General features: G+C 37.8%; 1 protein-coding gene across 1 annotated transcript; it reads left to right on the forward strand.

Annotated features, from left to right (window-relative positions):
* Positions 1–5,306: 5,306 nt before the first annotated feature.
* On the forward strand, positions 5,307–7,664 carry socs3a (suppressor of cytokine signaling 3a). The gene is made up of 2 exons (XM_079252899.1): positions 5,307–5,505; positions 5,981–7,664. Exon 2 carries the CDS (start codon positions 6,082–6,084, stop codon positions 6,685–6,687), a length of 606 nt encoding a protein of 201 aa, XP_079109025.1. The 5' UTR covers positions 5,307–5,505; positions 5,981–6,081; the 3' UTR covers positions 6,688–7,664.
* Positions 7,665–19,863: the final 12,199 nt, after the last annotated feature.

The following is a 19,863-nucleotide window of genomic DNA, read 5'->3' on the forward strand; positions in this document are numbered from 1 at the left end:
TAAAAGAGATGTGTCCTCATCAGAGGCAGTCAATCTGATTTAATTCACTATAAATCTTCACATAATGTAAGCCACTGGTTTTTATGCTGGAAGTTGAAGTTGGATATACTCAAATATGCGAAAAAAGAAGACAACAATCCATATGATGTAGACATACGATGACATTTGCTAGAAGAGTAGTTTTACTTTGTGCAAGTTTCTTTTCAGTCAGTATTGGTTTAAAAAACCTGCTTTATGTTTTCAGCTCTCACATTTGTGTACACATAGACACTGTATTCCTCTTTTTCTTGCATTTTGCTTTGTCTCCACACACAAGCAGTTTCTGAACAGCAAAGTCAAGCTTTTGAAAAACATCTTTCAGAGAGACAATTTTCACTTCTACCTTCGTGAAGATGAATGTTTTCGGGGGGAAGAAAATCTTCAAAACAATTTATTTAAGTTTCTGTGTGTGTGAAACACAAACTATCAACTGTTTTATAACATTTAACCACTAAAATCTTTGCCCGAAATCCCATGAAAGAAGAGAGTGAAACATTGCTCACCGGAGATCAGCTGAGATACACACTAGTAGTTCCCATTACATTAATTCAAACTTTCCAGTAAGTATTGAAGTGTCATGTGATGAGCAACCACTTCTAACAAAACGTGACTTGCAGTGGAACATAAAGACACAATGAATGCCTGTCCCCTGATACCTTTTGTTACATGTATGACTTTTTTTTTTTAACTTCTCCCTCAGTGCTCTGACTATGCAGTTATACTGACTGAGTCACAAGTTCCCAGACTGAGAAACAGTGTACATATTTCCTGAGTCTTTTTTCACTCCCTGTATCACAGCAGTCACTGTCAGCTTGTGTAAGTTAAATGTGATTCGGAGAGAAAGGCTGAAGAGATTGTAGTGCAGGTCTCTTGGGAGTTAATGTCACAAATACAACTGAATGATAACACCAGAAGTTGCAAACTCTCCACCTAAGGACTAAAATGGAAACTAAGCCCTGTGCTCCTTTAAATAAAATTCAAGACTTACCTTTTATTTTCTCACAGGCTTCTCAAATAAAAATAAACACCGTTAGATTAATAGCTTATCTCCTTTTCTATTTTTTAATGATCAACTGACAGGGTTTGTGCCAAGTGTAAAGTCAGTATTGGAGAAGTGGTTGAGAATAAAAGATTGGCAGGCTGAATGTCAAATAATGCAAAGTGCTTAAGATTATTTACTTATCAAGCCTTTTTGGTAGTTTAACAGTGCTTAAACCTTTTCAAGGATAACGTCTGCAGCAGTTGATAATGAACAAAATACTTAAAATTGGTAAACAAGTAATTTCTGAACTGTAGCATGCATGTGAACGTCAAATATTAGCAGTTAATTTTTGTGGATGTGAAGAGTAAAAGTTGAATTGTGCTTTGTTCTGCTTTTAGCTTTTCCCAGAAGACATCTGTGGCAGCCAAAAATAGACACCATATGACATGTAGAGAAAAATTATTAATGCTACATGGAAGGTAGCCAAACTAAGCACTAAGGGTTCATTTAGGGAGGCCGAGTGGAGCCTTGAAAAGAGGGTCAGAGTTGGGTCTTGGGTTTATCTTGCTTTAAGGAGGTTGGTTTCTAGGGTTCAGGTGCAGGGAAATACCACAGAGTGAGCAAATGATATGAAGAACTGCAAAAAGACATCACAGGATGGTTGAAAAAAAACAAAACAAAAAACAATATTGTTGACTAAGTAAACTTACCAAGTAATAAACAGTATGAAGGCAGATTTCATCATGCAAAGTGCCAGAGCAGAGTATAAATCTGTGGTCATTCTTTCAGGTAACTCGGATGCCTGTTCCCCATTATATGTTCTGGTTGTTATTTGTCTGCTTTGTGTGAAGGATTACTATTGTTTGCAGGCTCTGACTGCTTGAGGAAAGAAGCTGTTGCAGAACCTTGTAGTGTGTGTCTGTGGGGTGGGGGTAATTTGGGTGCTTTTACGATAGCAGAAGCTCCACATATACAGCATGCTTGGAAAATGTCCTGGATGGAGGGAGAAGAACCTAAACAAATGTGTTGACTGTCATTATTCATTGAAGGTTCTTGGGTTACGGTGTTGTGCAAGCTGTACCCAGGTAACTGTAACTAGGTATTGTGACGTCATGGCAACAGACACACGAACACCAAATCCAACCCTTCTGATATTTCTTGTTTCAAACATGTGTCCAGGTAGACATTTAGCTGTGATTGCACATAGACTTACAATCTCGAAACTATTTCAGCTATGTGTTTTATGTGCAGCAAAGATCCCAATTAGAAGTTCATGAAAAAAATAGGTAATTGATAAGACAAAGTGTTCTTCAGTGTTGTTCAGCTTTATTTTTGCCAGTGTTTTTACTGCTTTCATGGTAATAAGTGGCAGAAGATGGATGGGTGGATGGATGGATGGATGGATGGTAAAAGAACTGATGATTATGATAAGAAGTATTATTTACAATTATGACACAGTACTAAAAATGGCATTGTGCAATCAGTACAGCAGATAACATCTCATCCAGAACTAAATGTTCTTCAGAAAATTTCTGCCATCTTTCTACCATGGAAAACTACCCCACTACTTTTCTGGTGTTAATTTGTTTTTAGTAAACTCCCTTTTCTTTGAAGTGTAGAAGAAAAAGCATATAGTTACTGGAAGTTGTGATATTCCCACAATTCACAGGGATATCCCAAAGCATGACTTTTGTAGCCACTCAGGCAGAAGGAAAGTGAGACACTGTCAACAGGAAATTTTCATTAAATAGTTAGAAATGTCACAGAAAGTAGTGTTGCAAACCTCCTACAAAGAAGGAAGTTTTGTTGTGCAACAATGGTATTAAATTCTCAAAAGCAAAGACCTGATGTACAAACAAAAGAGATTGTACATACAGACAGGAAGTGTGATTACACAGGTCAGTGATACTGAGCAAACAGGAATGAGATCCACTGAAATGCCTGGAAGTCTTCAGCATATTGCAGCGCTATAGTGACAGTTCCACTGTAACTGATCAGATCTGAAGGATGTAAGGTTTGTCTGGATCTGGAAGGAAGTTAATACTGTTTCAAAGCATCAAATCACCATTAAATGTCATTCCAAATTCAGCCTTACATACTGGCAGATGATGTTTGAATATTGAATTTTCCATAATTATTGCTTCAGTCTGAAGACATCATGACTTTGTTCAGCTGCAGAAACAATAGTCAGCCTTTTATGACTGTCAGCACCACAAATGTTGCTGGGTAAGCAAATTTTGCTTGACCAAGCAATTCAAAAACATTTTGTTGAATAATATTACTATACTTCCCACTGCTCTTTCCAGTCAAGAGATATGTGGTTTTTTTTTTGTTTTTTTTTTAATTTTTTGCCTTCCTCTCCAGTGGGTTTACAGGAACTGTGATTTTTCTGAGTCAGAGTGGGTAAATCTAAACAGCTGCCTTTTGCACAAAAAAGCGATTTACACCAGTAAGCTACTTTATTTGACAAGGCCATGTGTCTTTATGTAACTTTAAACTTTTAGTGTCATCTTTACAGTATGAGTGGATAAGAGGTTTTTTAGATGACCTTGGAAACAAATGCTTGTATGAACAAAGGAGTGTTTTTAGTTGGTTGGCTTTATTTTGTAAAGCACAAACTTCACAGTGAAGTCAGCATACCGTATTACTGAGCAAAGTGGTTTCCATGTCAACGTGGGGGGAGGGTTTCTTTTGCCAGCTGTGGGAAGCCGACTGGCTCTTCCCCTTACACTGACTGTTATAACATATCCAGGGAACACTTTGGATGTTAAATACTGATGACACAATAGATTTTCTGGAAACGAGTTGACTGTTACAAGCCCATCCTAGTAACTCCACTTTCCCCCAACTAACTGATGACCTGCATTACCTGACTCACTTCTGCGAGGATAGCTGGCGCTTAGCAAAGCCAGTTAAACATCAGTCAGCTGCCTATATGCTCATCTTTTCTTTTATTTCAGCTTCTGCTGAGTTTTGGTTAAAACAGAAAACATGTTTTTCATCCCTTCTGTGGTGAGAAGCTCACAGCTCTGTGTGATTTTTCAGGCTGTCTTTTACAGGCCCCAGCTTTGATGAGTGACTAAAATACAAAAAAAAAAATCAAATAGGATCTCTTAGCCAGAGAGCTAATTTGTAGTACAATAACCGCTTGAGTATGTTGCTTGTCACAGCTGAGTCAGCAGGATTGAAGTTAAGAAGGTATGACTACCATATCTGTCACACTAATGTTGCTAAATACAGCTGTCACTTCGAATGCTACTGCCTTTATACGGCATAATGCTGATAAGAAATGATACAAATGTTATGATAAAAGGAACTTTCGTGGAAGGTTTATGGTCAGGAAGAGAGTTTAGGTCAGTCACTCAGAAAAAAAAAAAAAAAAACTCATTTTTTTGTTGCTTTGTGCAAATTTGGAAATGAAAGTTTCTATTTTAACTGAACATCTCCCTTCATTTAACTAACATTGTGTATGTTTTCTTAATCTTATTCCTCATCGGTCTTCACCTTTGTGTGCCCAAAAGAAAAAGCTGAAAAAACAAACAAACAAACAAACAAACAAAAAAACACTTGTCTTTCAGGATGGGTTAAGTTAATTGAGAGTGACTGTAAAACTGCCTCCATGTAACTTTTGATGAGTTACATGGAGGCGCTCTCCTCTTAAATACCTCTAACAGTGTGGAGATCTGGAGAGGATACTTAGAGATCTCAGAGTAATTTTAGAAACTTCAAAACAGTCGTAAAATATGGCCAAACAGTGCAGGGAATTCAGGTATTAAACAAAGCAGCGATGAATAAACAGAAACACGTTGCCCTTGGTTACAAGCTCTTGCAATTTTGCCTAAACTGGCGCCCTCTATGGGACACGTGCCGTGCATATGTTCTGATGTTAATGTGAAATTCTGAGAACTGATTACATAAACTTTCCCAGACAAGGCTGAATCATTACCTCACACTTCACACTCAGAGCAGAACTTTAAGCAGTAAAGCAAATAACGAATGTATATCTGTAATTATACGCTTCAATGACCGAGTTGATTTTTAAATATTGATCTATTATTTAAAAAAGTGTTTAGACAGCAGGCTGTAAAGGTAAATAAGTATTGCTTGGAAGTCATCCCTTAACTTCGTTTAGCGGGGAACAGTAAGGGGGAAATAAGAAGGGAAAAAAAAAGAAGCTTCCTGTCAGCTTGCCAGAGTTCCTGGCAATGGGCGGAGTCTCGTGCGATTAAACATGACTTCCTTCCACCTCCTCCTCATTTATAGCTCAGCTCTGCCGGGCAGCACACAGGCTGTTACACACACAGCGGGCAATTCTGCTAATCTTAAGCTTGTTGTCCCCCTTCACCACAAGAAAAAGTGGGAAAAAACTTTTAAGGAAAAGAAATCAAACTTTTCGGTCGTCTCGTTAAACGAAGGTCAACTGTGAGGAGCCTCTTTCACACGCATTTGGATTTAAATCAAGCATCTTGGAGACCCTTTGAAAGGTGAGGACTGGTCTTTGTTCGCCTAATGCTTATAACCAGGCTGGTGCAAACATGCGTAAAGTCTTGTCTGGGATGTTTGCTTATGTGAGATAAATTGTTTTAAGAGGTCAGTCGCGGAATTTAAATTGCGCAATGATCATTACGCCGCTTTTTACTGGAAATGACCGCAGTGACCCATTCCCAGGGCAGATGTTCTGAAAAAGTTTTCCCAAAATGGTCGTAACTCAGATAGGACTATTTAAGTTAAACACTCAGTCAGTACCAGAACTTATAAGTTGCGTGTTCGTTTTTTTTTTCACCTTTTAAGTTCAGTTTCTTTTCCTTTTAATTGTTTTAAGGTTTTGCTTCCATCCTCATTTGAGATGCTTAAAAGCTGATGTGAAAAAAAAAAGCTTTCCACAAAGCTGAAGAATGTTTTGTTGACCCTTACTACAAGCTTATACTAATATATTTTTTCCATCTTTCTGTTTTTCAGGTGTTTCATCTCCAGACAGAACTCTTCTTCAGAACTCCTGCTCCTTTCTGGTTCTGTGGCACCTAGTGCTCCCCAGGCGCCTTGAAAGCAGGCACAGCGCCATGATCATTTACTGCAAGTTTGACTCCGCAATGAGCAGCTGCCCCTTGGACTCAAACATGCGGCTGTCTTATCGTTACAAAACTTTCACCTCAAAGGTGCAGTACACAATGGTCATCACCACTCTCTACAAGCTCCAGCAGAGTGGCTTCTACTGGAACGCCATCACCGGCAAGGAAGCCAACGCTTTGCTGGCACACGAAACCACTGGCACATTCCTCATCCGGGACAGCTCTGACAATGGACATCTGTTCACACTCAGCGTCAAGACAGCTTCAGGCACAAAGAACCTGCGCATCCAGTGTGATGCGACATCTTTTTACCTGCAGACAGACCCTAAAAACGTTAACTCTGTTCCTCACTTTGACTGTGTTCTGAAGCTAGTTCAATACTACATGCCTCAAAGCAAAGGGAATACTGTCTACTACATTCACTCTGGAGGGGAGAAGATCCCTCTGGAACTCATCAAACCTCTCTCTTCTAGTTTGTCCACCTTGCAGCATCTTTGCAGGAAAACGGTTAACGGTCATTTGGACATTTCTTCAAAAAAAGACCAACTTCCTCACTGTGTTAAGGAGTTCATGCAGGAGTATGATGCCTCTGTATAAAGTTGTTGGACTATTGCTCTTGAAGGGGCAAAGACTTGACAACAAAAGAGCTGGATGGTGCCAGTAAAGCTCTATACATGAGGACAAACACTGTGTCTAGACAGTAAGGATGCAGCCGATAAGCCCGGTACCAAGATGCAGGCAGAAATGTTGCCATCTGTCTCTGCGGTCCTCTTCTGACTCAGGAATGACGTACAACTCAGTAAAAACTGAAGTGGTTTCCACAGTCAGCTGTCCACAGTGTGATGACACAGTTCCCTGCTGCTAACTCCTGGCCGTAGACCTCAGGCGCCTTCGACGACGATCCATTAATCAGAGCTAGACTGACTCTTGCAATCAGACTGGCTTTTTTTTTTTCCCCTGCATGATATTCTCAGAAACATTTTAGACTCATACTTTTCACATAATGGGATTTCCTTGGAAATTCACAGACAATGGAAATTTTACAGTACCAATAAATGGACGCTGAGAGCTTTTGGTTGCCTTTTGTTTTCATAGCCAAGATTTAATTCTATGAACTGAATGTTTTATAAGATGGTTTGAGGGCAGAAAGACAAAGGGATTGTTTTGTTTTTAATTTTTATTACTCATTGTATAAGAAGAGGGGTCTATGCCAAATTTGCCAGCCAAGATAACTGAATCTTAAAGGGTGTTACATGAGAAAATCATTTCCCTGCTGTGTTATACCAATAGAGTGAGGCCTTGTGTGGCTTCATTGGAGAAGAACCATATCCTGTTGATGTTTTAGTATTCATGGCACATCTAGGATCATCAGTGCCTACAAATGAATGTATTACATTGGGTATCTGTCTTTTTCTAAATAAGGAGAGCATTCAAAAGGTATATTGCTCTCCTTTAAACAATGTTTACATTATGAAATGCTAACTCTTGTTATGGAGCTATCTTTTATAAAGATGTATTCTTGCCAGCCAAACCAATGGTTGTGGCTTAAAGTGATCTGAGAAGTTTGACAAATCAATCAGACTGATACATTGCACTTATTTATATTTGTTTAAGCATTTCATTAATTTATAATAAAGAAGTGATATTTTTCTACAAAACATTTCATTGTTTCATGAGCTCCTTTCATTTGCTTCTTTTTTTTTTTTTTTTTTTTTCAGCTTATTTTGCATTATTCGTCTGACTAGTAAAGTTGATAGTCTTCATGTAAAAACACTTACGTGGAGGTGTCACCAAGTCAGGTTTGCATTGTTTTTAGTTTTAGCATGTGATTTCCCTGAAATTTCACAAAGCGCCACCTTTAATCTAGATGAGAAACCACAGCTGTACATGACTACAGTTTTAAAGATGCAACACAAACATGTCTACTCATTATCAAATATGAAAAGCTTTCAAATTTCCCATTTTCAATGCAAGTTCCTTTTGAACATGCTACAGTCTGAAATATTAAGATCTTTATTTTCTCTAACAAAGAACCCTCACCAGACAAAATACACCAGAAGTCTGAAGTTATTATCTTACTCCCGAATGACTCACTGGATTCTATATAAGTGTTGGTGTGACCTAACAGGTTTCCACATGAACAAACGCAGTAGTGAGGTAGTCTGTCTTTAGATTCTCAGAAACACTGCAAACCCTGCGCACAACCAGTATTCAAGTAAAAGCATGGCAACGTTCACACCTCACCATAAATTCAGACACATGGTATGTGATGTTGTATGTGCTGCACCTTATCAATTAATCAAACTGTTGTGCAGTTGCCTCTCTGGAAATTCATGTACTTCCACTGAACACATGTGCCTTGTGTACATTTGCTCTTGCTCTCAACAGACAGCAGTTCCAATCAGGAAACTGTCCCCCCCACATTGGGTTTTTCCTGCTGTGTGTTCTAGTTTATGTTATTTTTGGAACATGTCCTTCTTTCCTTTGTGAACGCTTCCTAGTATTCATGATTTGCATAAAAGACTATGCAATTATCCCCTTTTTTCTACATTTACTAATTTGGCAACTCATTTAGATTTGATGGATCTGTCATCATTTGCAAAATACTCTGCCACGTTTCCAACATAGTCGTAAAACGGCTCATTAAGACCTATTGTCAGCTGTTTAATTTACACCAAACATACTGTACACACATCTGTTAGCCACCTGAGCGATCAGGAAATAAAGCAATTTTAAACAAATCTCATTCTAATGAATTGTTTTAGCCAATGGCTTTTTTTTTGTATTTTTGAGTTGTATTGGCGTTACTGCAACCTCAGTAAAAACGCTCTCGGTCTCTACCGCCAGGAACACATGCCCATCCGTTACCAGCGGACGAAACGATGGATTAACAGTGAATCTGCTTTGAACTCCGTTTTTTTGCATATTTACAGGAAAAAGCTCTAATTCAACTATTTCAAAAGTTATTTAAACTGTGTTTTTTTTTTTCTCATTTTACTGGGATGGGTTGATGGGTTTTAAACACATAAAGGGGTTTCGGAGGTACTTTTAGCTGTGTGTGAAGTCTGATCAACAACAATATCTTATTTTCAGGAATATGCTGATAAACTAACATGGTTGTAATGAAAAACAGAATCATCCCTCTCCACTAACAAGTTAATTTCTCAGAGGAAAACGTTTAACTTATCTGGAAATTTTATTGTTTTCCTGCTAAGTGCAGTACCCCCCCATCCTACCCTGTAAAAAATGTTTACTTGGAATCAATTTGCTTGAATTTGAAATGGCCTGAACCTTTTTGCTGATTTTCTTCAAAGAGCCAAAATGACTGCAGGCTTGTGCAAAACTTCATCCAATCATCTGTTTCTTAGTAAGTCTGAACTTTGAGTATGCATGCCTTGCTAGAGAAATGACAAGGAAAAACAGCCTGAAAAAAACAGCTGTTACCTGGTAACTCTTATGATTGTAATTTCTGCTGAAACAGATTTTGTCTGTGATCTGAACTCTGGTAATGTTTTAAGAATAGCAAGATGTTAGAAGGTTTATAAATGTTTTCAGTGTACATTTCAGGAATGGAATTAGCCTTTGCTTCTGTAGAGGGTTATTAAAAGCATACCGACTTAGCAAGTTGCTCAGGAGAAATTCTCTGGTAATCTCTGATCATGTGATTCTACAGAACAAGCTAGGAGGACGCAGGCCACTGGCTATGTTAGTCATAATTCATCATTATGCTTACACCTCCAACCAATGGCTGCATGTTAAGTGGCAATCTGAAACCACTACAGCTCTCAGGTCTTTCTTAGGAACAACCCACATGGTTGCTGCAGCTGCAAATCAAAAGTGTTACACATCACAAAGGCATTGCAGAGAAGGTTTTAAAAGTACTTTATAGGCCTTTTAACTCATGCAATTTGTGCAATAGTTAGATGTATGTTACTTAAAAGTGCCAGTACACTATGTGGAAACTAGACTGATGTGTTCAATCGAACCCATAAAAATGTTTTATCTGCTTGTCTTCATCAAGTTGACCAAATGTTAGTATTTGTTATGCAAAAAGATTGTTATTAATACTGTTGTCATGTTAAATAAATCCACTAATTTCGGCATAGTCATTTACTTTAAAATGAATGTTTGTGTCATTATAAAGGTTTTTTTTTTTTTTATAAAAGTAAACTTTTTTTTAACAACTTTTTTTTTTTTTTAGCTAACTTGGCATGAAGTCCCACGGTTCACCCATACTGGATCAGTCTGGCACAATGTGTCTGTTGCCTTGTCAACTTGAAGAGAAATCTAACATGCATGCTGGGAAATCCCTTGCACATCAGAGTCTATGTAATTATCAGATAAAGCTGGACTTCTGTCATCTTCACATTCTTCAGATCTGATTCACCAGACTGAATCACATTCACCAAAATACAAATGAAATGTGTGGAACAAGAGGTGGCATGCTTTGTGCATACTGTCATTTATTTTCATTTTAGAAAGAAAGAGGCAGTTCTCATATACAGTTGAAGTCAATCACACCAGCTGATCTGCTTTCAGCCAAAGTTGGAACAAAAATATGAGTGATATTGCATTTTTCTCAAGTACAGTCTGTACCTAACTGAATGAGCCTTAGACAAGTGGAATCAGCTGAATAATTACCCACATCCATGGTTGGTGGACTGCTTGGAGTTTTGGTTCCTCAGATGGCTTTAAGGCCACCTAGTTGGTTCATATGCACAGAAATAACCACACGTCATTTTTAATAACTGCTCCACTTGTTTAATTACAATATACTGTTTTGTCAAGTTAAAATCTCTTTCTAAACAGAGAATATTATTTGGTGGCCAGTATATTTTCAGTCAGAACTTACTGGTGATGTCACCTAGATGCTGAAACAAAAAGCAGAGTCAACCACGAGCATGTGTTTTGGAGCTTAGCGCTTTTCCTGGCAGCTGCTACTATGTGAGTTTCATATAAATGAAAATAGTTCCCCCCATTTGAAAAAAGCAGAAATTTTCACATGAACATGCTCAAATCAGTTCCCTGGAGACTAGAAAATCCAGGATGTGTTATTGTTTTTGTTTCGGGTTTTTTAGATTAGTATTTACTAAATTTTAAGTTTGTTCTTTGTGCTTGATATTTAACACCACTTTCTATGGTGTCTGTACTGTTTTACTTCCTGTCTTTGTCCTGTTCCCTCTTCATAAGTAGGACTTTTGAGCAAATTTTTCTGTATGCTCTCTGAGGCTACAGACCGGGAATTAAAATAATTGCCTCTTGGAACTTGGTCAGTAAAGAAAAAGAAGTCAGATGGAATCAGTAGAGTGGAATTTCTGGAAAATTCACCAAACACATATAACCAACTTTGGTATTCTTTGTGTTTTGATGAAAAGTCTATATGGTGAATATTTTTAAAAAAAAAAAGAAGACTTTCTCTTTTGCTTGTTGTTTCAGTGACGATGTCTTTGCTACATTAATGTGTCCCATCAATAAACTTAATACAGCTGTAATCAAGGTACTTAAGTCTCTATTTTTATTAATGCAGATACTCAGACAAACAAATCTGAAAACAAAACAAACAAAAATCACATTTAGAGCAAGTTGTAAGGGTTCTGTAATTTTCTTTGGAGGCTTGTTTTAAGAACTGTGGTAAATAAGTCTTTACTGATGCTTTCAAGTCTTTTTTGCAATGGTGGTTTTCACTGCTGGACTTGTAAATTAAACCAATCACTAGACACTAACGTCATCAAGACTGGCCTGTTTCTAATTAAGTTGTCTTGACCAGTTAAAGTTATATACAAATGCTTCCTATCTTGCTGGGAACGCTGACTCTGAAGTAGGAGGTAAAAAAAAAAAGGCCCCATTAAAAGAGTTCATATGCATACTTGTGGTCAGTTGACAAAAAAAGCACCTAAAGGGTATTTTTCTCCAACAATTAGAACAGTAATGAAAGAGTGATCCTGCCCACCTTAACATTTTTATCCCTCTTCAGACCTGTTTTATCCTCTCAGTTTCTCTGACCTACTTATTCCTGCTCATTGGTCCCTGTTAAAATTTTTATTCTGTAAAGCATTTTGTGTTACTAATATGTATGCACACATTTGAATTGTCTATTTTTCTTTCCACATCTGACAATTACCTCATGTTCAAACAAACCAGACAAACTTGTACAATGCCATTTTAAAACAATGTTAACATACAAAGAATCTCACAAACTTCTGAGTGCTGAGAGAAGCTGTATTGTTATGTTTGCATTTGAGAAGGTGGGTGGGACATCTCACCTCCTCTGTTCTCTTTGACCTTAGCACGTGTGCATACTGACTGCCCCGACTACATTGTGGAGAAACAAGCCTGATTCCCGCTACTCTTTCCACTCTCTCAGCCTGTTTACAATTCCGCAACTGCTGGTTGCCATGGAGCTGTACTCAATGAGCTCCAGATGCCAGATGCTTGAGCCAACCAGAGAAGTTGTGAGTCATCCCAACCCTCAAATCCCTCCTTCCAAGTCTCTTCTTCAACTCACTCGCCCTGTTCTTCCTTCAAATCTCCAGATTTACTGTTAGCACTCCACTCCCCAACCCTCTTTTCAGTCCTTGGTAGCCATGATACAATAAATCTCTACTCAGGTTATTCTTCCAGTCTGAAAACCCAGACACTTTAGCAGCTTTTGGCAGAATGTTTTTATCCCTGCGCTGTTTGCTTCTAGGAAGGAGGATTTCCCAGTAGAGACAAACCAAAACAGATGAAGCTGGATGAGAGATTGCTACAAAATTAGATCTTGTTTATTAGACATTGTCATTGATAGATAGTATAATACACGAAGATAGCTTGCAATACTCTGAACTTTGTCAACAACTTACATGTTTAAGAAAATAATGTACAATTAAAATGCAACTGCCTAACTTGAAAACAGTTTTAACATCACACACACAATTGCGTGGCATTTAAAATTCAATCCTTACTTATTGCAACAAAAATGATACCTTAATGTGCAGAAAAACAACATAAATACGATAGATACTGTCACTGTGTGCACTTCTACACACATACATGCAAGCTTTAGCCCAACTCGAGACAACAGGACTACTAATCAGCCACATTGATCAGTAGTTGTACATGCAAAACACCCCCTCGCCCACCCTTAATAAGAGAAAATGATGTTACTTGACAAGATAATTTCCCATAAAACATTTAGCATCTGTGGTTTTACTCTCAGTTAAAAACAAAAAGCCTTGGAGTTACAGAAAACCAACATGTTCACATGAATAACTGATACTTTTTCTTTCAACACTTCCAGAAACTAAATAGCTGTGAGGTGCAACTGCCAGGCAGATGCAGAATGTAAACATAATCAGCTGAAGAGAAATCCCGAACAGCTCTTTTGCACTGCTGGGAAACACCCTATGAGTCAACTGAGGCAGCCCATTGTGGCAGTATACTGGCTCAGATTGAAATAAGATGTCACTGGTGGATGGTTACTGCACAAGAGATAAACACAACCATCATTAGTAACAGCGCAGGGAAACACATGCACTGCAGGACCCCCATAACATGCATGAAAACTTTAATCAGTGATTAAACCACACTGAATAAGTAAAGTGAGATGGTAAACTGCATGGTTTCCAGTAAGTGTGTTGCTGTGCTCGGCTCTGGTGATACCATAACTCAGTTCCTGATTATTTTTTACTGATGAGGAAATGCTCTAAACATGAAATATTCATTCAAACAATTTCACTGTAATACAGCCGCTGTGCTCGTCTTTCCATGTTGTCGCATACATTTGAAAAAACGTCATTTGGCTTCAGGCCAATATATTTTGGAATGGGAACAGTGTGTCGTCTCTGTGACAATTTAATAACAGCACAGTGTTTGTGTGCATTTCTTAGTTATCAAGGTGTAGCACTGTTATAAGAGAACTTGCTCGATGTTATGCAGTGACGTTATTGACATGCGGATGCTACGACATCCATTGATGCAAGCAGAACAAGTTGTAATTGTTGTAACAAAGAGTAAACTCTGTGTACAGTCATTTGTCCAGAAAATGTTCAGCTGAGTCGCCACTTGTATTGACATTAAATAGAAGTTTTAGTTTGATGAAAGTGTGATAGTATTAAATGATAAATTATTCTAAAATGTAAAGAAAGAAATCACTTATTTCTGAATATTCAGTTAGTAACAACACTGTCTTCTAACATTTCACACAGCCAAAGAAGAAAGTATAGTAGTCTTTTTAAAAAAAATCAAATTAAGAGGGAGCTCACCATTTTTCTCTTGAGAAACTATAGTTTTACAGCAGTTGGGGGTCTTTTTTTTTTTTTTTTTTATCCCCCAGAACTAAATGGTATTTAATAATCTACAACTTTGCTCTAGCACTTTTGAATATAAACTCAGACAAACCTAAAGAGGAAATCCCTGTTCTGTTTGACATTTAACACCTCCCACACCACCCTAGATGAGACTACGACACACCTACAGCTGCCTGTCTAGCAGCACTGTATCATATCAAAGGTAAAGCAGCAGCTGGCAGACAAACAGTCATCACACATCACACGGGGCGTGATGAGCTTGTTCCTCAGAAATTTCCTCCGAACTTGACTCTCGCTGTTATGGCTTGCAACAGATCATCAGAAAACAGATTAATCTCTGCTGAGTCTTCAGTTTCTTCAAACATGCATGAATGTACCGCTCTGATCGGCCTGTTGAGATGTGTCACATTTGGATTACTCTAGAAGTCACTCATACAAAAAATGGAAGAAAAAAATAAAACATTATCATCAGTCATTGTTACCAAAAACTTGGCTTCTAGCTAAGCTTATGTTAGGTTACTCAAATGGTCTGTCACATATGCCTTTGGAAATGCTCACTTCAGCGGCGCATTCACAGCTGAAACCATCTGGTGGATGCCTGCAGGCTGTCAAGCTGACTTTTTTTATATCTGGTGATAAGAACACCTGCTCTTTCCTGGCACGCAATGGCACAATGGCCATTATCTCTCTATATTGCATGTAATAAAAAGCAACAGCATGTAAAATGAATTTTACTATGAATGTGATACCTTATGCTTAACTACGCTCTTATCAGGTAAATTATACATTATGCAATTCTTTTCTGGAAGTTATAAAGTGTTTCTGTTAAATCCACCAGACTCAAGCTTCCCGAAAGAAATGGGTGTTCATAAATGATGGGTCATATTTGTATGTGTTAGCCAAGAAAGGAATAATCAGACAGAAATAAAGTAATAATGGAGCCCTGGTACTTGGCTCCATTGCTTCAGCTGACAGAAAAAACCTCATGACAGAATGAATGTACAAAGCTGAAGAGAGAGAGAGAGAAAGAGAGAGGGTAAGGTCATTGGTATGTCCCTGCAGGGCATGTAGATAAACAAAGAATTTCGTCATATATGGGCAAAAAGCTGAAACATGAGATCAGTTACCAAATCTTTTCCTGAAACTGAGGTTATCAAATGACTCAGGATGATCCTGCGTAACCTTGTTGAGCGCTGCGATGTTACATCAGCAATGAATCCGTTCCCTCCCAGCTCGCTGACCAAAAGAAACAAAGCAAATAATATTATAATGTAAAACTAAGAAAAAGTCACATAACATGAAAGGACATTTAGTTTGTGAACGCAAAATTCTTTGCAAAGAATGGCAGAGGACAGCCGATGCTTTGACATTATACAGCATGGCCTACAGTGAGATCCTTCCACCAGTTAATGTGCATAACAGGAAAACTGAACAAACCATGGAAACATTGAGGAAATGGCCTCTATAAATATAAACAATCCCTGTTGTAGTGAACTCTCAGTTTTTTATGGACAAATTTAAATACTTTCCGGTTCTTGTTTTTGCTTTGATGCAAAACAGTGCAAAAATCTTGTGAGTTCCAGAGAGACTCCTCTTAAACACTAAAAGCAAATGTTTTTCAGGTTTCAACCTGATCTGATGTGTTTTATTTTGTTTAATGAGAGGTCCTCACTTGTGTTTTTGAATGTATATGCAGCTCCGTTTTACAAAATGAGGTTTGAACACCCAAGCACAAGCTTTGTCTTTTATTCCCCCTTTAAATGGATCATGTAAGCTATTATACTTTTGCATAGGATTACTTTGTTCTTGGTTAAGCGCAATAAGTAATGACTAAGACACATCCAGACAAATCCCCCTGCTTTTATGTGAAAATAAGCAGAAAAAAATGCAGTGGAGTTATATTTCTAATCTGTTTTAAACCATCCAACACAAGACAAAGGGAGCAAAAGTACAGACAAACCTCTTCAATCAGTTTTCAGAAGAAACTTCCTGTCAGAGCACGAAAGAGCTAGAAGTAATAACAAACCATTGCCCTGGAGAAGTACGCTGATGACCCTGATCGTTCAAAGCGAGCTGCACAGCACAGTGAATACTTCAGAAAAAGCCCCACTTCCATGGAAATGCAAGGCAAGCGTAGAGAGAACAGTCACACACTGTTCACTGTTTGCTGTGTCGCAGCAGGTCACGCACAGTTCGCACAGTGTTTTCAGAGTATCCCACTGTTAACTGGCCCTCACAATCCAGTTTTATAAGTTATGATTGTAAAGGTCCATTCTAATGTGCTGAAAGGCCAGAAAAGGAAATAGAACTTTTGTTTAGTTCAGTGTGTTATTGATGGGAAAACCCCAATGAGAAATGCTTCAGAAGATGTTTACCTCTGAGCTTTCAGCCAAAGAGACAGTCAGGTAAGATAAAAAGGGACAAAGTCCACCTGATTAACAAGCTGCAGTGGATGGATGTCTAACTACCAGAGGATTGTGGTTTTATTCTGATTTGTACCAACTCCATTTAGAGTATATATATATATATATATATATATATATATATATATATATATATATATATATATATATATATATATATATATATATATATATATATATATATTGAGAAGAATTTGATTAAATGAGGGTGTACTTTTATTTGCAAGCAATAAAAACTTTAGCATTGAATTAAATGCTGTACTCATATTTTATGTTAATAAACAGAACTCTGTACAACACATGTTGACAAGATGAAGAGCTGAGCTTCTAATCAAATTTTACAAGGACATGCTTGATCTAATATATCTTGTATATAAAAGCCTGACGCACTGAGTCAAGTAATTAAGGCCTCTATCTTTTGCTTCAAAGTAGTAAAGCGTAATTAAAAACTTTGCCATATAGTGTCATCTACAGCAATGGTAACCAAACCTGGTCCTCCAGGTCTACAATCCTGCAACAACCTTGTTTAATAAACAGGATGTTGTGGTTTGTGGGCTTAAGCATACTGATTCATTCATTCATTCATTTTCCAAACCACTTAATCCAATTCAGGGTCCCAGGGAAGCTGGAGCCTATCCCAGCTGTCTTTTGGGTGAAGGCAGGATACACCCTGGACAGCTCGCCAGTCCATCGCAGGGGCTTAAGCATACTGATACTTGAAAAATATATTTTATTTGCATTCTGGGAAATCACATCAAATGGTTTTTCTGTTCTCTGCCCAATGTAGAAGTATATTTGCCCAGTGGCTGCTGTTCGCCTTGACAGAAGGAAAAATGATGACACACTTATAGATGAGGATGAGGAGAGAATGGGGACAGAGTGAACCAAAATATCAGTTTCTACAGCCATTACTTGCCAATGCCAACTAAGAGAGGACATTTGCTCCGCTTTCTGTCACCAGCAGTTTACAGATGGTATACTCTAATATAAATGTGGGTTACATGTTATATAGTAAAATATTTTAAACACTGTAAATCATTGAAGACAAGTTGGTTACATCAATCATCTGATGAAAAACAGTGTACAAAAATGTGTGTGATTTGGACTGCCCTAGTCAGCCTCCACAACTAGGAGAGTGCTGACGTACCAAACTGGAACAAAATCACCAACAGGCAAGTTATCTCAGCTGCATGTTTACAGTAATGCCATTAGGTTTTTGGTGGGTTGTCAGGTTCCTTCATGTCCATGGTTGGGCACACAGCATCCCATCTCTGATGTGTCTCACTACTTTTTCCACTTTCCAGCACATGGCATTTTGGCATCTTGTGAGAGGAAACTGTTGACACAGCATTTGGTTTCAGACTTCATTTATAGCCGCCAGCCCGTTTGTTCCCTCAGTAGTAGCTGTGGTCAATAAAATTACTCAAATGCATCAGAAGAGAAGAGTTGAGAACATAAAAGCAGGCCCTTAGGAAGTTATGTCCTTCCACTCAGGGGAAATTGCAACCAAAGACACCACAGTGAGGCATTGCTTATGGTTTAAGTGTAAAAGGAAATCTAGCCACACACAGGTCACAAATGCCTTCGCTTTGCTGTTGTCTACTTGTTTTGGGCACCACAAGTTCACGTCGTCGTCCCCGAATGCTTTGCACAGGTAAAATATTAGAAACTTCTGTAGGACAAAAAAATGTGGCGACATAAACGTTTTCATGTGACATTAATAAGGAAGTTGAGTTTAACAGGACGACAACGAAATATTAAGCTCAAAAAGTGCTATCAGTAAGGGTTCTCTTGAAAAACAAGAAAATAAGTTCACAGTCCTCAAGGGAAATTTTCTCAGTTTGACAAATTTTTGCAGAGGAATTCTACAGACTTAGTTTGGAAGTGTAGTTTCACAAATGCAGTAGATGGCTGATTATTAATAACTGAGCCACATTCATAGATGCACAACAGAACTTTTGCAAATTTTCTTCCTTTTTGCAGTAATTTCAACATCCATCTTACATCCTGCACTGAGTTCCTTCCAGTCACTAAACGACAAAGATTTGATTCTTATCTAATCTCTTGCTCTGTCTGTTTATTTTTTTCTCTTTTCCACTAGTGACATCTTCATACATTTCTTTGATGAATCATGCACAGTGCATTTTGGAGCAGTTGATGAGCTGATATCTAGCTGCTAGCGTGTAACATTGTGCGTAAAGTGAAACGTCACATGTGTCCTGGAAGAGAAAGTTGCCAAGTGAGGTTTTTAGACCTTGAGAATCTGCTGAGCAGTGGCAGCTCCAGAAATGTACATGATTATTGTCACTGTGCCATCAAGCGCTTCAGTATCATGGAGTTTAAAGGTCAGAAAGTTACATAATGTGTCTTTAAATTGACGTCATTTGATGACCTTTATTTGAAAAAGGAAAAACAAAAACAAAAACCAACATGATAAGTACAAGTTTAATCTCAGAGAGTCCTAATAATTGGCCTTTATATGGTGTATATGGTGTTCTATTAAACACACATTTACATCACATACAGGAGGGTTGGGTCCATTAGACCTGGGCTGATAAAAGTGTAGAAATAGTGTTGCTCCAACACAATGTTGTAACCTTGTCACAAATTTCAAGAAAAAAATCTGCTTCTATATATTATCCTCTCTTGCAAGAACAATTCTTCATTATTTATCTGAGCTGCAAACTGGGATGGGAAGCAATCACACACACACACACACACACACACACACACACACACACACACACACACACACACACACACATATATATATATATATATATATATATATATATATATATATATATATATATATATATATATACACATATATTGTGTGTGTGTGTGTGTGTCTGTATATAATGTAGTTCAGAAGAATTTCTAATGAAGTTCAAATACATAAAAATCAATAGTAATGCCATTCTTTATTGCTTTGTAAAATTGTTTAATTTTTTTCCCCTTCCTAACAAAGGCAAAGTGCAAACATTAATTATGTAATATTTATTGTTGACCTTTCTTTAATTCGGATTAAGTCAACACATGTCAAGTATTTAAATATTAAA

Source organism: Telmatherina bonti (genome assembly GCF_933228915.1).
Source record: "Telmatherina bonti genome assembly, chromosome: 14".
Lineage (NCBI taxonomy): Eukaryota > Metazoa > Chordata > Actinopteri > Atheriniformes > Telmatherinidae > Telmatherina > Telmatherina bonti.

Bases quoted from the DNA above. Each gene is read 5' to 3' on its own strand.
- socs3a (XM_079252899.1), top strand. From the start codon at position 6,082: ATGATCATTTACTGCAAGTTTGACTCCGCAATGAGCAGCTGCCCCTTG.